Below are 20422 nucleotides of genomic sequence, written 5' to 3' on the forward strand. Positions count from 1 at the left end.
GGGCACATCTCTGCTATAAGGTCTATGACTATGCTTAATTTGAATGATGTAAGACGAAGATTAATACCAAAAGTGGCACTGAGAAAAAACGTGTACAAAGTCTATGGGATTTAGGCGACAAAAAGAAGAAGAAGAAGAAGAAGAAGAAGATAAAAAAAAAATGAGAACAAAAAGAAAGGCTTTTCCGCTTTTTTGCGGAAAAGCCAAAAAAAATTTTTAACGAAAACAAGGGCTGTTTCGGTATGTCACCGAAAGCCGACGAAACAGCTAAAAAAAAAAAAAAAAAAAAACTTTAACGAAAACAAGAGCTGTTTCGGTTGTAACCGAAACAGCTAAAAAGAAAAAAAATAAATCTTAACGAAAGCAAGAGCTGTTTCGGTGTGTCACCGAAACAGCTAACTAGAGCTGTATGTCTGTTTGCAAACAGAACACAGGGCTTTTTCGCATTTTACAAATATTTGTTTCGTTTGTCCTTTTGCAGTCACTTTTCAGAGTGCTTCATGCAGTTAAAGGTTGATCAAAACGCTTACAATAATTCCTAAAGTATAATTTTATCAAATGTCACTTGCCCTGCAATGACATCATCCTTAAGACCCTTCTCAATGCACATTTTGTCACCTAATTTTTTTTTACCTATAACACATCCCGGTCTAGCCACATACCAAGTTTCAACCCAATCAGACTTACAGTTCTGTAGATATAGGACTTCATAATATGCACGTAACTTTTCGCCAAGTTATAGAAATGGTGGCTTGAAAACGTGTACAAAGTCAATGGGCTAACACGTGTACAAAGTTAACGGGCTAAAAAAAATCCCACTGCAGAAAAATTGCACCTTTAAATTTGTAATTTGCCTTTGAACTGAAACATTTTTATGAAATATTACTTGATATTCTGACCCCTAGAATATGTTCAATCGAATGACAGCGCGAAAAAAAACACGATTTCTCTTTCCTTCTCATGGTAATTCTCGGCTGAAGTTCTGAACTACTCAGTAAGATATCAGTGTTGAATAGGAAAAGACTTGTGGAAAATCCCACTGCACCTTTAAATACGTAACATAGGGCTTTTCTGCATTATGATTTTTTATTATACGTCCTTGACTATGCGCATGCATGAACATAAAATCTGTCAAAGTTAGCCGAAAATCGGCTAAAACGGTCACTGTGATGTGGACAGGATTTGACCTCGGCAACACGTGCTCTGCAGGGTGACTGACATACGATGTATGTGCGTAACGTACGTGTATGTACATATAGTCGTTCTGTGCATGTTTAAGAGCAGAGGTATTGTCAACCTGAAGTTTTAAGCGTGCGCAGGGCATGTCCGAGTTCGCTTATTGCCTCGAAGCTTTGAAATGTTTTAGACCTACCCTTAAATCGACAATTAAAGTAGAAACTTACATAAAAACTGCCATGGTTGATTTTTCAGGAATTTTCAAATGAAAAGGGGTCTTTTTATTATAACTTCCGGTCTGATGACGTCATTCGCCTAAATTTTCGCACACGTCTGAAGTAGGTCAAGGTCATCATAAACACGTACACCAATATTTAGGCGATTCCGACAAATTTCGCCACAGACATCTATTGAAAATACATTTTTGAAAATTTTCAACCTGTCGCTAGAGGGCGCTCGAAGATTGCATGACGTCATTGGTAAATGATTTGAAGAATACTTTTAGCCAAGAGACTAACACCGTTGAAAGCAAGTTCATATCTATTACCATTTTCAAAAAATAAGCCACTTCCGGTTTTGGCCTTTTTCGACCGGAAGCAAGGGTCACGTGATTTCACGCACACTGAATGAAAAAAGACCTCAACCTATCTACCACTTGCCGGCAACAGAATGCTGCGGACGCCTACGGTTGATTTCTTATGCATTTTTAAATATTAAAAGTGTCACAATGTAATTGCCTATAAATACACACCGGATGACGTCATCATGACGTCATCATTACACAATGTTGTTGCAATTAGGGTCTTTGCTTGGACAAAGGTTGGTGCAAATGAATTACTGGCAAAGAGTCAAAAATGCCCTTTGACAATCGACAATTTTTTTTTTAAAATTTCTGTGTACAAAGTCTATGGGATAAATGAAATATTCAACAATTTATAATAAATCACTTGATGAAGTCACCATGACGTCAATTTTCGGGACACAACTTTGCTATAGGGACTATGCTTATGCAAACTTTGAATGATGTATGACAAAGATTTATGCCAAAAGTGGTGAGCAGAAAAATTGTGTACAAAGTTTATGGGAGTTAGGCGACAAAAAGAAGAAGAAAGAAAAACTAGAGGTCTATGTCTATTTGCAACAGAACATAGGGCTTTTCCGCATTATTTTTAATTGAACTCATTTTTTTCTGTTTTGTGCAAAACTGTGTGCATTTACGTTTTGTCTAACAAACCTCATTCAAATGGCAATTTGATTTTGGCATATTGCATTTGTCATAAATAAAATATATATATAATCACAAGATGACGTCATTATGACGTCAGCTCAATATTTATTTGTAATCCATCCCGGCCTGCCCCCATACCAAGTTTCAACCAAATCTAAATTACTGTTGATGAGATATAGGGGCTTAAAATATACAAACGATGACGTCACATGTCTAATGATGACGTCATTGTAACAATACTTGTCAGTGCTCATTATTTTATTGCGGTTTTAGTCTGTACCAAGTTTGAAAACAATCGGATTAATGAAAGTGTTAAATTTTTTAAGCAGAATAAAATTGGCAATATTAAAAAAATCTTTAAAAATCGACCAATGACGTCATCGTGACGTCATTCAAGATTTTGTGTACTAGTGTTAGTATCTACCCACCCACCAAGTTTCAAGACGATCGGACATTCCCTTATATGTGTTTCAAAAAATCGCCTTTTTGCTGACGTCATTATGACGTAACACATTTTCCCAAATTTTGTGCATTTATCTACTGCCCAGCAAACATAATACAAAAAGAATTTTGAATTTATCATATTGCGCTAGTGAGATATGGCTTAAACGTCCAAAACTTCAAAAATCTATATAGAATCACACGATGACGTCATGATGACGTCACCACAATTTTCGTCTATAGCACATCTCGATCTACCTACATACCGAGTTTCAACTCAATCGGACTGACAGTTCTGTAGATATAGGACTTTGTAAGATGCACATGAATGATGACGTCACGTGATCCATGATGACGTCATCATGACGTCGCTCGTCCGCACACATCTATGCTGTATGGACTATGTCTATGCAAACTTTGAACGAAATGCAACAAAGTTTAAGGGCAAAAGTGGCGTGTAGAATAAACATGTACAAAGTCAATGGGGTTTTGGGGGAAAAAGAAGAAGAGGAAGAAGAAGAAGAAGAAGAAGAAGAAGAAGAAGAAGAAGAAGAAGAAGAAGTAGAAGAAGAAGAAGAAGAAGAAGAAGAAGAAGAAGAAGAAGAAGAAGAAGAAGAAGAATAAGAAGAAGAAAGAACAAAAATCAGAACAAAAAGAAAGGCTTTTCCGCAAAAAAGCCACCCAAAAAAATGAGAACAAAAACAAAGGCTTTTTCGCAAAATTACGAAAAAGCCAAAAAAAATGAGAACAAAAATAACAAAGGCTTTTTCGCAAAATTGCGAAAAAGCAAAAAAAAAAAAATAGAGGTCTATGTCTGTTTGCAACAGAACATAGGGCTTTTCCGCATTATGATTTTCTAATCAATAATATGCCCTGAATATTCATGAACATAAAATCTGTCAAAGTTAGCCGAAAATCGGCTAAAACGGTCACTGTGGACAGGATTTGACCTCGGCATTACGATGTATGTGCGTGTGTACAAGGTCTTTGCTTGGACAAAGTGTGATCTAAATAAATGACTGGCAAAGAGTCGAAAACGCACTTTGAAAATCGACAAATATTTTTAAATTTTTTGATCACGTCATTGTGACGTCACTTCGAACTTTGCATACTAGTATGATTAACTACCTACCCACCAAGTTTCATGACAATTGGACCTTTCCTTACATGAGTTTTGAAAAAATCGCATTTTGATGACATCATGATGACGTCACACTTTTTTCAAGTTTTGTGCGAATAGCTATTACATAACAGACCAAATGCAAAAAAGAATTTAGCATTTTGCATGTTGCGTTCGGGAGATATGGCTAAAAGGTCCAAACAAATAAATATTCATATAAAATCTAAGGATGACGTCATCATGACATCACCTCATTTTTAATCTATAACACATCCTGGTATAGCCACATACCAAGTTTCAACCCAATCGGACTTACATTTCTGTAGATATAAGACTTCACAATATGTACGTAAATTTTCAAAAATCAATAAAAAAATTAGGTGATGAAACGTCATCGTGACGTCATAGTCTTGGCAGAATTTTTGTATGAGGGTCTTCCTTGGCTGTAACTTTGATGACGATTCCAGATCGCCAAGTTATAAAAATGGTGGCTTGAAAACGTGTACAAAGTCAATGGGTTAAAAATCCAACAGCAGAAAAACTGCACCATTAAATGCGTGATTTCCTTTAAACTGAAACAATTTTATAAAATATTACTTGCTATTCTAACTCTTGGGAATATTTTCAATCAAATGACAGGCGTAAAAAAAATATGATTTCTTTTTCCTTCTCATAGTAATTCTCAGCCGAAGTTCAGAACTACTCAGTAAGATATATCAGTGTTGTATAGGAAAAGACTTGTGGAGAAAGCTGTGTACAAAGTCTATGAGAAAAATTAATTATTCATAAATCCATAATAAGTCACTTGATGATGACGTCATCATGATGTCATAGTCTTGGCATAATTTTTGTATGAGGGTCTTCCTTGGCTGTAACTTTGATGACGATTTCAGATCGCCAAGTTATGAAAATGGTGGCTTGAAAACGTGTACAAAGTCAATAGGTTAAAAATCCCACAGCAGAAAAACTGCACCTTTAAATGCGTGATTTTCCTTTAAACTGAAACAATTTTATAAAATATTACTTGCTATTCTAACTCTTGGGAATATTTTCAATTAAATGACAGGCGTAAAAAAAAATACGATTTCTTTTTCCTTCTCATAGTAATTCTCAGACGAAGTTCAGAACTACTCAGTAAGATATATCAGTGTTGTATAGGGACAGACTTGTGGAGAAAGCTGTGTACAAAGTCTATGAGAAAAATTAATTATTAATAAATCCATAATAAATCACTTGATGACGTCACCATGACGTCACTCTTTGGGACACATCTTGGCTATAGGGACTATGCTTATGCTAACTTTCAATGATATCTGACAAAGATTAATGCCAAAAGTTCTATAATACGTCCCTGTCTATGCGCATGCATGAACATAAAATCTGTCAAAGTTAGCCGAAAATCGGCTAAAACGGTCACTGTGGACAGGATTTGACCTCAGCAACACGTGCGCTGCAGACTGACTGACATACGATGTATGTGCCTATGTACAACGTACGTGCATGTACATGTACATGTACATTGTGGACGTCCTGTCCTGTGCATGTTTTGAAGCAGAGGTATTGTCAACGTGAAGTTTTAAGCGTACGCAGGGTATGTTCGAGTTCGCTTATCGCCTCGAAACCTTGAAATGTTTTAGACCTACCCTTCAATCGACACTTAAAGTAAAAACAAATATAAAAACTGCCATGGTTGATTTTTCAGGAATTTTCAAATGAAAAAGAGTCTTTTTATTATAACTTCCGGTCTGATGACGTCATTCGCCTAAAACTTCGCACACGTCTTAAGTGGGTCGAAGTCATCATATACACCAATATTTAGGCGATTCCGACAAACTTCGTCACAGACATCTATTCAAAATACATTTTTGCTAATTTTCAACCTGTCGCTAGAGGGCGCTCGAAGATTGCATGACGTCATCGGAAGATGATTTGAAGAATATTATCGGCCAAGAGACTAACACCGTTGAAAGCAAGTTCATTTCTATTACCACTTTCAAATAATAAGCCACTTCCGGTTTGGGCCTTTTTCGACCGGAAGCAAGGGTCACGTGATTGCACGCACACTGAATGAAATGAAGACCTTAACCTACTCTGCCACTTGCCGGCAACAGAATGCTGCGGACGCGTACGGTTGATTTCTTATGCATTTTTAAATATTTAAAGTGTCACAATTTAATTGCCTATAAATAAACACAGGATGACGCCATCATGACGTCATCATTCCACAATGTTGTTTGAATTAGGGTCTTTGCGTGGACAAAGAGTGGTGTAAATGAATTACTGGCAAAGAGTCGAAAATGCCCTTTGAAAATCGACAATTTTTTCTAAATTTTTGTGTACAAAGTCTATGGGAAGAATTAAATATTCAAATATCTATAATAAATTAGTCAATGACGTCACCATGACGCTATAAGGACTATAACTATGCTTAATTTGAATGATGTAAGACGTAGATTAATACCAAAAGTGGCACTGAGAAAAAACGTGTACAAAGTCTATGGGATTTAGGCGACAAAAAGAAGAAGAAGAAGAAGAAAGAAAAACTAGAGTTTTGTCCGTCTTATGCACGGAGCAAATGGCTTTTTCGATGTAGGTGGTTTTATTAGGCGTAGGAAATATAGTATACCGTACCTACCTAAATTTTAAAAATAGAAATCATCTTCAAAAATTGTACGAAGTTAAACGTGTACAAAGTCAATGGGCTTAAAATCCCACTGCAGAAAAACTGCAACTTTAAATACGTGATTTCATGACGTCATACTCTTGGCATTATTTTTGTAGGAAGGTCTTCCTTGGCTTTAACTTTGATGACGATTGAAGATTGCCAAGTTACCAAAATGGTGGTTTGAAAACGTGTACAAAGTCAATGGGCTAAAAATCCCACTGCAGAAAAACTGCACCTTTAAATACGTGATTTGCCTTTAAACTGAAACTTTTTTATAAAATATTACTTGATATTCTGACTCTTGGGAATGTTTTTAATCAAATGACAAAGCGTAAAAAATACGATTTCTCTTTCCTTCTCAAAGTAATTTTCGTCCGAAGTTCAGAACCACTCAGTAATCAGTGTTGTATAAGAAAAGACTTGTGGAGAAAGCTGCATACAAAGTCTATGGGAAAAAAGTAATTATTCATAAATCCATAGTAAATCACTTGATGACCTCGCCATGACGTCAATCTTCAGGACACACCTTTGCTGTAGGGGCTAGAGTTGTTCAACAAGGGACATTAATATTCATGAGTTGACAATGTGGCGCTTGGTCCGCGCCCTCACGACCACGTGCGTGTGTGGTGTATGGGAAGCATGCGATGCCGAATCTGGTCAATGAATACACGCACACACTTGCGGTATATGCTTGCTTTACATGTGGATGAGACTCTCTCTGCAGCAACTTGCGCAAGGGTATAATTTGCCGACGCCGCGTCAACTGTGTGAACAATTTCACAAGCTCGGAACTTGGCACTGTTGAGGCAAATGTTTAAGCTATCATTTAATGGGCAAATCAATATTATATCTGTATGGATTGATTTGTTAGCAATTTTTGAACAAGGAAAGGTCTTTTCAACGGAACTTCCGGTCTGATGACGTCATACGCCTAAAACTTCGCACACGTCTAAAGTGGGTCAAGGTCATCATATACACCAATATTTAGGCGATTCCGACAAAATTCGCCACAGACATCTATTCAAAATACATTTTTGAAAATATTCAACCCGTCGCTAGAGGGCGCTCGAAGATTGCATGACGTCATCGGTAGATGATTTGAAGAATACTATCAGCCAAGAGACTAACACCGTTAAAAGCAAATTCATATCTATTACCACTTTTAAATAATAAGCCACTTCCGGTTTTGGCCTTTTTCAACCGGAAGCAAGGGTCACGTGATTTCACGCACACTGAATGAAATAAAGAACTCAACCTATTCTACCACTTGCCGGCATCAGAATCCTGCGGACGCGTAAGGTTGATTTCTTATGCATTTTTAAATATTAAAAAGTGTCATAATTTAATTGCCTATAAATAAACACAGGATGACGTCATCATGACGTCATCATTACACAATGTTGTTTGAATTAGGGTCTTTGCTTGGACAAAGAATGGTGCAAATGATTTACTTGCAAAGAGTCGAAAATGCCCTTCGTATATCGACATTGTAAAAAAAAAATCTGTGTACAAAGTCTATGGGAAAAATTAAATATTCAAAAATATACAATAAATTAGTCGATGACGTCATCATGACGTCATTGTTCTAGGATCATCCTTGCATAAGGGTCCTTCATTGGTATAAGTTTGATGAAAATCCGAAGTTGCAAAAGCACTCAAGTCGTGTAGAGAAAAAACGTGTACCAATTGAATGGGCTTTTTGGAGAAGAAGAAGAAGAGGAAGAGGAAGAAAAAAAAAAAAATCAAGACAAAAAAAATGCCTTTTTCGCAAAATTGCGAAAAAGCCAAAAATGAGAACAAAAAGAAAGGCTTTTCCGCTTTTTTGCGGAAAAGCCAAAAATCAGAACAAAAACAAAGGCTTTTTCGCAAAATTGCGAAAAAGCCAAAAAACTAGAGATCTATGTCTGTTATGAACAGAACATAGGGTTTTTTTGCATTATGATTTTTTTTAATCAATAATACGTCTCTGACTATTCATGAAAATCGGCTAAAACGGTCACTGTGGTCAGGATTTGGCCTCAGCAACACGTGCCCTGCGGGCTGACTGACATACGATGTATGTGCGTATGTACAACGTAAGTGCATGTACATGTACATTGTGGACGTCCTGTGCATGTTTTGTCAAAGTTAGCCGAAAATCGGTTAAAACGGTCACTGTGGTCAGGATTTGACCTCAGCAACACGTGCGCTAGCGCTGCCGGCTGACTGACATACGATGTATGTGCGTATGTACAACGAACGTGCATATACATGTACATTGTGGACGTCCTGTGCATGTTTTAAAGCAGAGGTATTGTCAACCTGAAGTTTAAAGTACGCGCAGGCCATGTTTGAGTTCGCTTATTGCCTCGAAGCTTTGAAATGTTTTAGACCTACCCTTAAATCGACAATTAAAATAAAACAAATATAAAAACTGCCATGGTTGATTTTTCAGGAATTTTCAAAGGAAAAAGGGTCTTTTCATTTTAACTTCCGGTCTGAGGACGTCATACGCCTAAAACTTAGCACACGTCTTAAGGGGGTCAAGGTTATCATATTCACCAATATTTAGGCGATTCTGACAAACTTCGCCCCAGACATCTATTCAAAACACATTTTTGAAACGTTTCAACCTGTCGCTAGAGGGCGCTCTAAGATTGCATGACGTCACCGGTAGATGATTTGAAGAATACTATCGGCCAAGAGACTAACACCGTTAAAAGCAAGTACATATCTAGTCTCAATTTTAAGATTAAATCTATTAATATTTAACGTAACCCGTAACCCGTGATGACGTCATCATGACGTCACTTCAATTTTCATCTATAACACATCCCGGTCTAGGTACATATTAACTTTCAATCCAATCGGACCAGTGGTTCTGTAGATATTGGCCTTCGAGATATGCACGTTTAGTATGACGTCACATGTCACGTAATGATGTCATCGTGACGTCACTTCAATTTTCATCTATTACACATTCCGGTTTAAGTACAAACCAAGTTTCAACCCAATCAGACCTGTAGTTCTGTAGATATTGGCCTTGAAAATATGCCTATTTGATATGACGTAACATGTCACGTGATGACTAAATCATGACTTCACTTAAATGTTCATCTAAAACACATCCCAGTTTAGGTGCATGCCAAGTTTCAACCCAATCAGACCTGTAGTTCTGTAGATATTGGCCTTGAAAATATGCAATTTTCACATGTCACGTGAAGACGTCATCGTAACGTCAATTAAATATTCATCTACAACACATCCCGGTTTAGGTACATACCAAGTTTCAACCCAATCGGACCTGTAGTCATGGAGATATAGGCCTTCAAAATATGCACCTATATTGTGACGTCACATATCAGGTGATGACGTCATTGTGACGTCACTTAAATTTTCATCTATAACACATCCCGGTTTAGGTGTATACCAAGTTTCAACCCAATCGGACCTGTAGTCATGGAGATATAGGCCTTCAAAGTATGCACCTATATTGTGACGTCACATGTCACGTGTTGACGTCATCATGACGTCTTTATAATTTTCATCTATAATACATTTCGGTTTAGGACCATACCAACTTTCAACCTAATCAGACTTGTTGTTCTGGAGATATAGCTCAATCTGTCAGATATAGCCGAATTCTGCTAGAAAATGGTCACAACAGAAAAATTGCATATAATGTGACGTCATGTGACTCACGATGGCGTCACGATGATGTCAATTTTTGGCACACAACTTCAGATGCTGGTCTAAGTGTTTGCCAAGTATAAAGTCAATCGGATTGATTTTAGTGCCCAAAGTGCCGGAAACAACTTTATGTTCATGCATAGTCAGAGAAGTATTATTGATAAAAACAGTCATAATGCGGAAAAGCCCTATGTTCGGTTGATATCAGACATAGATCTCTAGTTTTTTCTTTTTTAGTCATTTTGCCCATAGCATTTGTACACTTTTTTAAATTTCTGTGTGCAAAGTCTATGGGAAAAATAAAATAATCAAAAAAATTAGTGGATGACGTCACCATGACGTCAATCTTCCGTACACATCTTTGCTATAGGGACAATGCTTATGCTAAGTTTGAATGATGTATGCAAAAAGATTAATGCCAAAAGTGGCACTGAGAAAAAACGTGCACAACGTCAATGACATTTGAAGTGGAAGAAGAAGAAGAAGAAGAAGAAGAAGAAGAAGAAGAAGAAGAAGAAGAAGAAGAAGAAAAAGAAGAAGAAGAAGAAGAAGAAGAAAGAAAGAAAGAAAACAAAAACAAAAACAAAAAAGAAAGGCTTTTTCGAAAAATTTCGAAAAAGCCACACAGAAAAACATTAGAACAAAAAGAAGGGCTTTTCCGCACTTTTCAGAAAAGCCACCAAAAAAACGAAAAAAAAAATCTTAACGAAAACAAAGGGTGTTTCGGCAAAAGTGCCGAAACAGCCAAAAAGAAAAGAAAAGAAAACTTTAACGAAACAGCCAAAAAAACTACAGCTGTATGTTTGTTTGAAAACAGAACACAGGGCTTTTTCGCAATTTACAAATGTTTGTTTTGTTGGTCCCTTTGCAGTCACAGAGTGCTCAATGCAATTAAAGGTTGTTTAAAATGCTTAGAATAATTCCTAAAATAAAATTTTATCACATGACACCACATGCCCTGCAATGACGTCATCTTGACAACACTTGTCAATGCACATTTAGTCATTGTGTTCTTGGTTTGAACCAAGTTTAAAGTCCATCCGATGAAAGGAAGTGTTCGATTTCGGAAGCAGAATAAAGTAACAAATGTTAAAAAATCATAAAAAAAATCAAAAGATGACGTCATCGTGACGTCACTTCAAACTTTGCATATTAATACTATTATCTACCTACCCACCTAGTTGCATGACGACCGTACCTTTCCTTTTTAATTTTGTGCAAATCCCTTTTACCTATCGAACCAAATACAAATGTTTCATTCGTTAGATATGGCTAAAAGGTCTAAACAATTAAATTATTCATATAAAATTGCATAATGATGTCATCATGACGTCACCGCATTTTTTACCCACATACCAAGTTTCAACCCAATTAGACTTACAGTTCTGTAGATTTGGGACTTCAAAATATGCACGTTTGTGATGACGTCTCGTGACCCATAATGATGTAATCATGACGTCACTCTTCGGGACACAAATTTGCTATAACGACAATGCATAAGCTTAATTTGAATGATGTACGACAAAGTTCAATGCCAAAAGTGGCGTGTACTAAAATCGGGTATAAAGTTTATGGGATTTTGCATGGAACAAAAAGAAGAAGGTATTTTAAAAAAAATCAGGACAAAAACAAAGGCTTTTTCGCAAATTTGCGAAAAAGCCAAAACAAATCAAACAAAAAGGAGGCTTTTAATTGCGAAAAAGCCACCAAAAAAAAAATCGGAACAAAAAGAAAGGCTTTTTCGAAAATTGCGAAAAAGCCAAAAACTTTAACGAAAACAAAGGCTGTTTCGGCTGGTTGCCGACACAGCCCCCCCCCAAAAAAAAAATCTTAAACGATATCAACCAAAAATTGAACAAAAACTAAGGCTTTTTCGCAAGTTTGCAAAAAAGCCCCCCCCCCCCCCCCAAAAAAAAAATCAGAACGAAAACAAAGGCTGTTTCGGCTGGTTGCTGAAACAGCCAACAATGATTCAAGATATTGAGTGATGACGTTAATCGGGGAACTTCAGGAAAAAATGAGGTTTCTTTCAGTACTTCAAGCTCGCCTCACACGAGAGCTAAAATCTTAATTTTTCTTTTACGAACGAACGAACGAAAGAACGAAAGAACGAACGAACTAAAGTAGAGACGCGACGACTTGTTGAGCTGTTATCCGCAGCTAAAATCGTAATTTCTCTTTTATATAGGTTTGCTTACATTCGCCCAAGCGAACACTGTTGAAACTGTGTTCTTGGAACGAGGTCACCGTGTGACCCTGCCCTGTCCTCTCGTCAAATCTCGCCAAATCCCGCCAGAAAATGTGGACGCAATGTACTGGTACTATGGTTCAATAAGCGACACATCCCTGCTCATCTCGTACTTCTTTGGAAGTGTGGCTCCCCAAAACGGGATTCCAGAGGGCGTCTATAATATCGACGATGAGTTCAATCTCATCATTGAGAACATCACCGCCTCCAATGAGGGAAACTACTACTGTAATGTGAAACCGCATTTGAAAATAATGGCGGCAGGAAGCATTGAAGTTTGCGACAAGGGTAAGGTGATGATAATAACGATTTCAATTAAAAATTCTTCTGTCTGGTATGTAAAAAACTGGAGATGCGTACCCAGTTCGGAGGAAGCCTAAAGTCTGTACAATCTCTTTGACGAGCGAGTCAAGTATTTTGCTAATTGGCCATTTGTAAATTGATGAGGGCGCTCTTTTTACGCCACATTCTTGGTATGCAAGCACAAGAAAATCCCGTTTACTTAAGCAATTGTGTAACTTTAAATAACTAAATATTTTTTAAAAATTTTATATCTAATAGCGAAACGTACTCCAATTGCCTTCCATTCATAGAATAAATACTCCCATGTCCTAATCAAAGCGCCCTCAAGTATAAGGCCTTTTTCATTTAAATAATTGATTTTTCAGCCACATTATTTGTTTTCTTGCCAACTTTTTTCACAAACAGTCTCCCCAAGGCGTCCACATCCTGCCGTCATCGACTGCAATCCAGACATCTTCGACGCAGAAAAATGCGAGGTACCGTGCGACAGTACTCCCCCGGCGCACAACCTGACCTGCGTCATGAAGCAGGTCAAACCTGCCGTGGAATTGAGGTGGATCCGTCTGTTCTTGGGCGGGCAGACGGAACTGAACGCCTCAACAACAGTCAAACCTGTGGTTCTGCCGGCCAAAACGGGTAAGCAGTGTTCTTCTTAGGCGAGCCATCAGATAAGGCGAGCCATCAGATAACACAGGTACCGTTCGGGTACCGGGTCCGGTATGCTAATTTCTTTCGCCCCAATCGGTACGAAGCCAGAATAGGTAGCAGACCAGTAAATAAACTTCCATAGACCCCAATGGTAAATGCTCCCACTTCACAAATTCGGGAAAAATACTCACAAGGTGTGAGTAAAAAGTGTTAAAGACACACATCAAATTAAAGCTTATTTCATAATCTTTCATTTCTTTTTTATTTTGGGGGGTCAACTGATGACTTTTAGGAGAAATTTCCATTAGTCCTGAAGCCCATCGCCATTTTGAAAAACGATGCCTACAATCCATTGCAAAATAGAGCGCTTTTAGGGTCCAAATTACATCAAAATTACACAGAACTGCAAGCTCCCAGTCCTGTGCCCGGCTTCCACCCATATTTTTTACAAATCCTCAAGTTCATGGCCCACAGCATGCTCAAATACCGAAGATTTGGAGGGCATGCAAATCGTGATTTGGCCGGCGCAGGCAATTTCGGACCGATTTACTGGTCTGCACCCAGAAGCCACCCGGTTACTGAAGCGTGACGACCCAATCGGTCCAAAGTGGTGACTGAGGGTTTCACAATAGGCAACATAAATTGAAGTGTGGCTATTGTTGGAGGATTATTCGGCCTGCTGGGATTACCGGCGGCAACTTCTTTGAAGCTCACCGTCATTGTTGACTACTGGAGGATTAGCGCATCGCAAATTGGTTCCTTTGTGATGAGCCAGAGCCATGGTGCAGAAGCCTGGTGGAGTTAATCCAGGCCGATCGGTTCCAGGCAAGGTCCAAATCCCTTCAACATACTGGGCGGGCTCATCCCCGAACGGTCCGGGGAGGGATTCTAATTTGAGGGCTCGCCCTAGTAGTGAATTGCTTTTAAATTTTGTCTGTGCCCATTTTATAATGTGCTCCTTGAAAGGAACCAGGGGTCATAACACCTCTATACGAAGCTAAAAGAATCATTTGCTTTCCATTCATTTCGTTCGTCTCCTGTAATAACATCACTCAAAAGAGGAATGTTCAAAACCATGCCAATTGAAGCTTCAGCTCATTGGATATTACGATTTTCGAGAAAACAGAGAACAACTAAAGCAGAACCTTTTCATTACAAAACACGATTTTGTCCATAATACTCTATATTTTCAAAGATCAGTCAATTCGGGCGATTCACAATGCATTGCGCCACCAAGAGTTTGCCACAGAGAGTTCATTTTTCCTAGTGCATTGTGGGAGATGGTCGGCAAACTCGCAGCGCGCGCGGGACATTTGAAATTGTTAGTTTTGTTCTGGTCAGCAGTTTCGTAATCGTACGATTCGAGTGTATACATTTGCCTTTTTCTTTTCTTTTTATTAATATGGTGTTTTTTGGTAATTGGCAGAACGCTATGCCCAATCTATAACTTGCTCAAATTGTCTACTGACACTCATTCAAATGAACTATGTTTTGTCGACCGTAAGCTTGAAAAATGACCTCTCCAATGAAAACTCTTGGTGGCGCACTTAATTGTGAAACGCCCAAATTGACTGATCATTCGAAAACACCTACATTTCTTGATTTCTTCTGAATGACTTAAATAAGCTTTTTTATCATAATTCGGTTGTTTTTTGGGGGGATAAATGCAAAATACCTTTAAACTACCGTCCATGTTTTGGTATCATAAAAATGAGTGACACTCATGGTCAGTAACTGTTTGACACTTTAATGTTCCTCCAAGTTTATCGATATTGATTTCTGTAGATGTTGGACCATGTTTCTGTTCTGGTTGTTAGGTCAAACCAGGTTTGCTGTAAGGTGTTGGCATAGAATGAGATCTCATCAAGTTTGAGATCTTGTTTATTCTGAGCTTCTTAGACCAACTAAACACAAGCGCCTTGGTAAATTCTTGCTCAACGAGCATTTCAAAGGCCAGTAACTTCTCACTCTCTTTCCGACAATTTTCTCGCGTGTTTTGCAAGAAAAAAATGTTTTCTTTCAAAATGTACCTATTGCCTTTAAATTTGTCAATCAGGGTCGTGGTTGAGGAACAACACCTACTCAACTTCAGCATCTATCCAAGTTGAAGCAGTTGACGATGAGGAAGTCTACGAGTGTGAGGCACTGGGTGTTGCTGTAGGAGGCAGTACACGCACGAGGGTGCGCCTCACCAAAACTCGCCCCACAACTTATGACACAACGGCAACTTATGACACACCGACAACTTACGATGAAGTTCAGCCCTCCAACAATCCAGGTGGGTAGCACTCTCTTGTCAGAACCGATTTTTAGGGGATTAACTGTCAATTTGGTTAAAGGGAAAATACAACAATTGCAAACATCAACAAAAGAAATGATCAAATTATCACGAAATATCTCACTAGATTGTTAGGGAATGACAGTCTAAAGCATCCATTAAAATCGTGGCTCCTGGTGAGCTGACATTTCCAAGAAAACTTGTATTTTTCCAACGCTGGTCGGCCGACCAACGTTGGAAAAAACTGACTTTTTTCAAAAACTTCTCCTAAATTTTCATATTTAGTTATCCCGCATTTACTTTGCAATGGTTTACACACCTGTGAAATGGTTCAAGCCTGCTCGACTGATTCTCTGACCTTACAATTCCCCCAGTTTATAAATTGCTCCGTTTAATCTTAAGTGGGATCAGGGAAGCAGACTACAAGAACATGATTGGTTTACTTGTGAAACAAGTCAGTTTAATAATTTTTGCTATACCATACTTATCTTCCAAATCCATTTATTTCTGAAAAGTGCAGCAAAAGCAAATGCTGTACATTCCCTTTAAGTCATTACGATGTTGTTAAATGGTTTGAATACGAAATGACGCGAAATGTGATAAATGAATGTCAAGTCAAAAAGAGCCCAGTACTGTGAAAAGAGAACTGTACACTGCAAAAACGTGTTTAGGCCAAAAAAAGTCTCCGGTTTCTGGTATGGAGCTTGCCCAAAAAGTGGTGCGGCGACGTGGCTTTTTTTTTTTACCTGCTTTTTTGGCTTCATATGTCGGCTGATGACTGCAAATGGTGCCCGACTAACTTTAGTGCAAATATATGGGAGTCCAGAGAGGCCACATAAAGCTTATTCTCGACCATAACCCAATCTAAAAACACGTTAAAATTGTGCAGCAGCAGGATTCCAGTCAAACCAGTGAGTTTGGCGGTTTTGAGCCATCATCTTTCATTGAAAAAAAAATTCATTTTGCCGACGAGCATTGCTACGGCGACGCGCGCGCATACCAGAAGCCGGAGACTTTTTTTTGGCCTTAGTGATTAATCGCAATTTTTTTTTTAGAGATTATGAATTGTAAAACGTGTGAATAAAAGTGTGAATTTAATGATAGGAGTGAAATGTTTAAAATATGCGTACAGACCGCTTACACGGTGCGCCTTCAGTGAGAGCAGTTTTTGTTATTTACATTTAGTGCCAATAAAGGTGTAAAACAAAAAGTGTATACCAATGCGAATCGCCAATCGCAGAACAAAAACCTGGCTTCAGATGTTACGTCAGATGCAAGGGGTCCATTTGGTAATGAAACAATGAAACTGAATTTGATTCGATGAACTAAATCAAGTCAGATATTAATTAAATCAAGTCAGATATCAATATTGAATCAAGTGAGATATCAAACAAATTAATTCAGACATGATATCAGGTTGCATCTTGTTTCTCTTCAGAAACAACGCTTGTTTTGGCCGACGAAGTACCACCAACTGCGAGCAAACCTGTTGAATCACGCGTCAGTCTGATTGTGCCAGTGGTCTTGCTTACAATCAACTCAATCATCCTCGCTGTCATTATATTTGTCCTCATTGTAAGTATAACTGCAATACAAACTCTGCGCAGTTTAGCTGCGGAAAAGGGTTACTGAGGGTACATTATACCTTATATTTCTCTTAAATTGTGCATGTTCTTGGTGCGTCATTGAAGATTTAGCATATTTACCGTTGAAACGGCTACTATCGAATGCCTTAGGGACAACTTCTTTACCAGTTTCATTGGTGGATCCAGCGGGAGGCGCAGGGGGCGCACGCCCCCCCCCCCCCCCTCCCCCGTAGAATATTTTAAAATGTATAATATTGGTGAAAAACGGACGGTGAAACGACGGGCCACACGGTTTGAGTTCGAGGAAGAACAATCGTTCAAAAGGCGTGGCAATTTTCACGCACCTCCTAAGACTTTATGCGCAGGTTATGATGGCCGAAGGATAAAACCAAGGTAAAACAAACTGTAGTGGAGTCTCATTTCGCATATTTTTTAGCGCGTCATACGTCCATGAGACTGCACGCGGACAACTGCTGCGTACAGGGCGCTGGTAAGGGCTGATGAGCTTCACAGAATCTTGTGAAGGAAGTACAGATTGACCCTGGCATGCAGCTCGCGCTACGCATGATGGGCACCGGAAGCTAGTTTGTGTGACGCGTTCTACGCAAATCTATCCAATGAGAGCTCAAATGACGTCAGCCCTGACCAGTGTTCTGTTTGCAGGGCGGGGGTACGAGTGAAACCGTTTTCTCTCTCCGGAATCAGTGACTAAACAAAATCAAATCAAATCTATGGCCACTTCAGATTCTGATAAATATTTTTTTCCTGATACGTTTTCATGCTAGTTTGTAACACTCCCCAAATATGCACCCGCTGTAATAAAATATTCAAATTTATGTCAGTTATGTGACCGAGCGCGTGCCCACCGCCCTGCAAACAGGGCGCTGGGATACGCTGATGAGCTTCACATAATCTTGCGATGGAAGTGGCCTATGACCTATGTATGATCTGGCTGCAGCTGTCTAAGACCGCAGTTAGCCAATGCGCGCAAATGCTATCCGAAAACTTCCCCTTAGAAATGAGCACATTCCATACCGGATGTGATTTCTGTTCAATTGCGGACATGTGGACAAATTTTGAGCGTCGCATTATATGCCATCTGACCCATTGTGAATTCGAAACGGAGCCTGAGCACGTGACGAGAAATTGAAAATTTACAAAAGAGATTTACAGATGTTCGTACATTATTACGCTTTTCAACGAAGTAAAGCGTTTATGTATTGGAGTCAAAGAGTAATGAATCAGTCGTAACGGCCGTTTGAAACCTTCCAGGGTCGTGGTCGTGATGACATGCAGGTCACGCAAAATATATCCAATCAGAGCGTGAATTCATCAGCGAATAAGGGCGAGCGTCCAGTTTGCAGGGCGTGGGGTACGAGAAAAGCGCGGTGCCAGCATTGTATCCATTGGCGTCGCCAGGATTTTTTCTAGAGGGGGGCAAAACATTTTTTTTGCCAAACAATGCTTGTATTTCTCAACACATTCTCGATTTATCAGTTTTAGAGAGGGGGGGGGGCAGGAACATTTTGCCCCACCCCCAACTCATTAAATTTTTTTAGTTCAAATTGACATCCAGCTTTTTGGATGTTTTTTTTTTCATTTAAAGACATATTAAATAAAAGGATGTGCCGTCATATAAGAATGCTAGCGGGGACGATCAATTGGTGTTACTTTTTTACTTAACCTTATATTATAATGTAAAGTACCAGAGGGAGGGATACGCACAAGCATAATTAAGGCGTAGGCAGGGGGGGGGGATGGGGCCACTGCCCACTGCTGTAAAAAGTGAAAATAAAACAAATCGAACGTTAAAACAAATTTTAAAATGAAACGTTAAAAAATAGAATACTAAAAAAAGGAACGCGTTATATAATAAAAAAAAAATGGAACATTAAAACAATTTAAAATGGAACGTTAAAAAATGGAATATTAAAAAAGGAACTTTATATAATAACAATACAAATATTGAATGTAAATTTTACCAAAACTCGACGCGAATTCTATTTAAACGAAACAATACGAGTATGTCTGTACAGTCCAAAATGCTATGTACGTGACACGTTAGCGCACACATACCGAAGGCTAAAATAGTTCACGCGCGTTCCTCAAAGCAAATCTGCGTTAGTGTCTGAGTCCAGCATTTCACGAAGACAATATGCTCATAGAATTTGTACGCTGAATCAGCAGCGTATGGCTGATATTCGGACTACCAGTGGCCTTAATCTCTTTCCAAAATACAATATGTGAAAAAAATACGGAAATGGAACATGGTTCTGAACTTGGAGTACATAACAATCTTTATAAGAACAAAAAAATAACACATTGAAATGGAATTTTCTATGTTTAAAACGTGTTCTAAACGATGGGAAGAGGCCAGGAATCGCCTAAGATTGCACCACAAAGCATCTAAAAACCTAAATTTGTCCCGGGCCCTTCAATGGGCCCCGGACCCCGTTTGAAATGTCTCGCTCTTGCCACACGGCAACGTACTACTAAATGTTTTTCCCCCAGATTATTTGAATAAACTTTTTGTTATTGCTGCTTTATGTATCAAAAGATGAAACGTAATAAAGACCACCGTGCAATGAAGATGCTGCCTTACACATCAGTGGCAACTTCCAGCAATGGCCAAAAAGAGGAGTCCAACGTGTGAAGTCATTTTGAGAAGTATGTGAATTAGTTTTCTGGAGTGTCAAGCAGGGGCGGATCCAGAACACAATTTTTGGGGGGAGAGGCAAAACAAATTTTGGTCCCCCCAAAAAGTGGGTCCAAAAAATTACGGCATGGGTTCGGGGCCCGCTTAAGGGCCCCGATTTTTTTTTGGATTCTAGATGCTCTATGGTGCGATCTGAGGCAATTTCTATTTCTGAGGCAATTTCAACCTACAAAGGCGGATCCTGGGGGGGGGGGTGGCAAAGGGGGCCACGTTGCCCCCCCCCCCCCCCAAAAAAAAAACCACCAACGCAATATACATTTTTTAAAGTGACATCGCAATAAAGGCAGGCACTGCGTACACCACCATCTTTTCCTTAAAAAATGGTCAAAGTGGTCAGAAATTGC

At 38.8% G+C, this 20422-nt stretch overlaps 1 protein-coding gene across 1 annotated transcript; it reads left to right on the forward strand.

Annotated features, from left to right (window-relative positions):
• The first annotated feature begins 11882 nt into the window (after nt 1-11882).
• Nucleotides 11883-20015, forward strand: LOC119736760. The gene is made up of 6 exons (XM_038210771.1): nt 11883-11901; nt 12488-12835; nt 13256-13486; nt 15555-15776; nt 17215-17351; nt 19920-20015. The coding sequence occupies exons 1-6, from the start codon at nt 11883-11885 to the stop codon at nt 20013-20015; spliced, it is 1053 nt and encodes a 350-aa protein (XP_038066699.1).
• Nucleotides 20016-20422: the final 407 nt, after the last annotated feature.

The sequence above is a fragment of the Patiria miniata genome, unplaced genomic scaffold (genome assembly GCF_015706575.1).
Source record: "Patiria miniata isolate m_02_andy unplaced genomic scaffold, ASM1570657v1 HiC_scaffold_3, whole genome shotgun sequence".
NCBI classification, from domain to species: domain Eukaryota; kingdom Metazoa; phylum Echinodermata; class Asteroidea; order Valvatida; family Asterinidae; genus Patiria; species Patiria miniata.

Bases quoted from the DNA above. Each gene is read 5' to 3' on its own strand.
- LOC119736760 (XM_038210771.1), top strand. The intron at 12,836-13,255 runs GTAAGGTGATGA...TTTCACAAACAG, and splicing joins CATTGAAGTTTGCGACAAGG to TCTCCCCAAGGCGTCCACAT. The intron at 13,487-15,554 runs GTAAGCAGTGTT...TTTGTCAATCAG, and splicing joins GGTTCTGCCGGCCAAAACGG to GGTCGTGGTTGAGGAACAAC.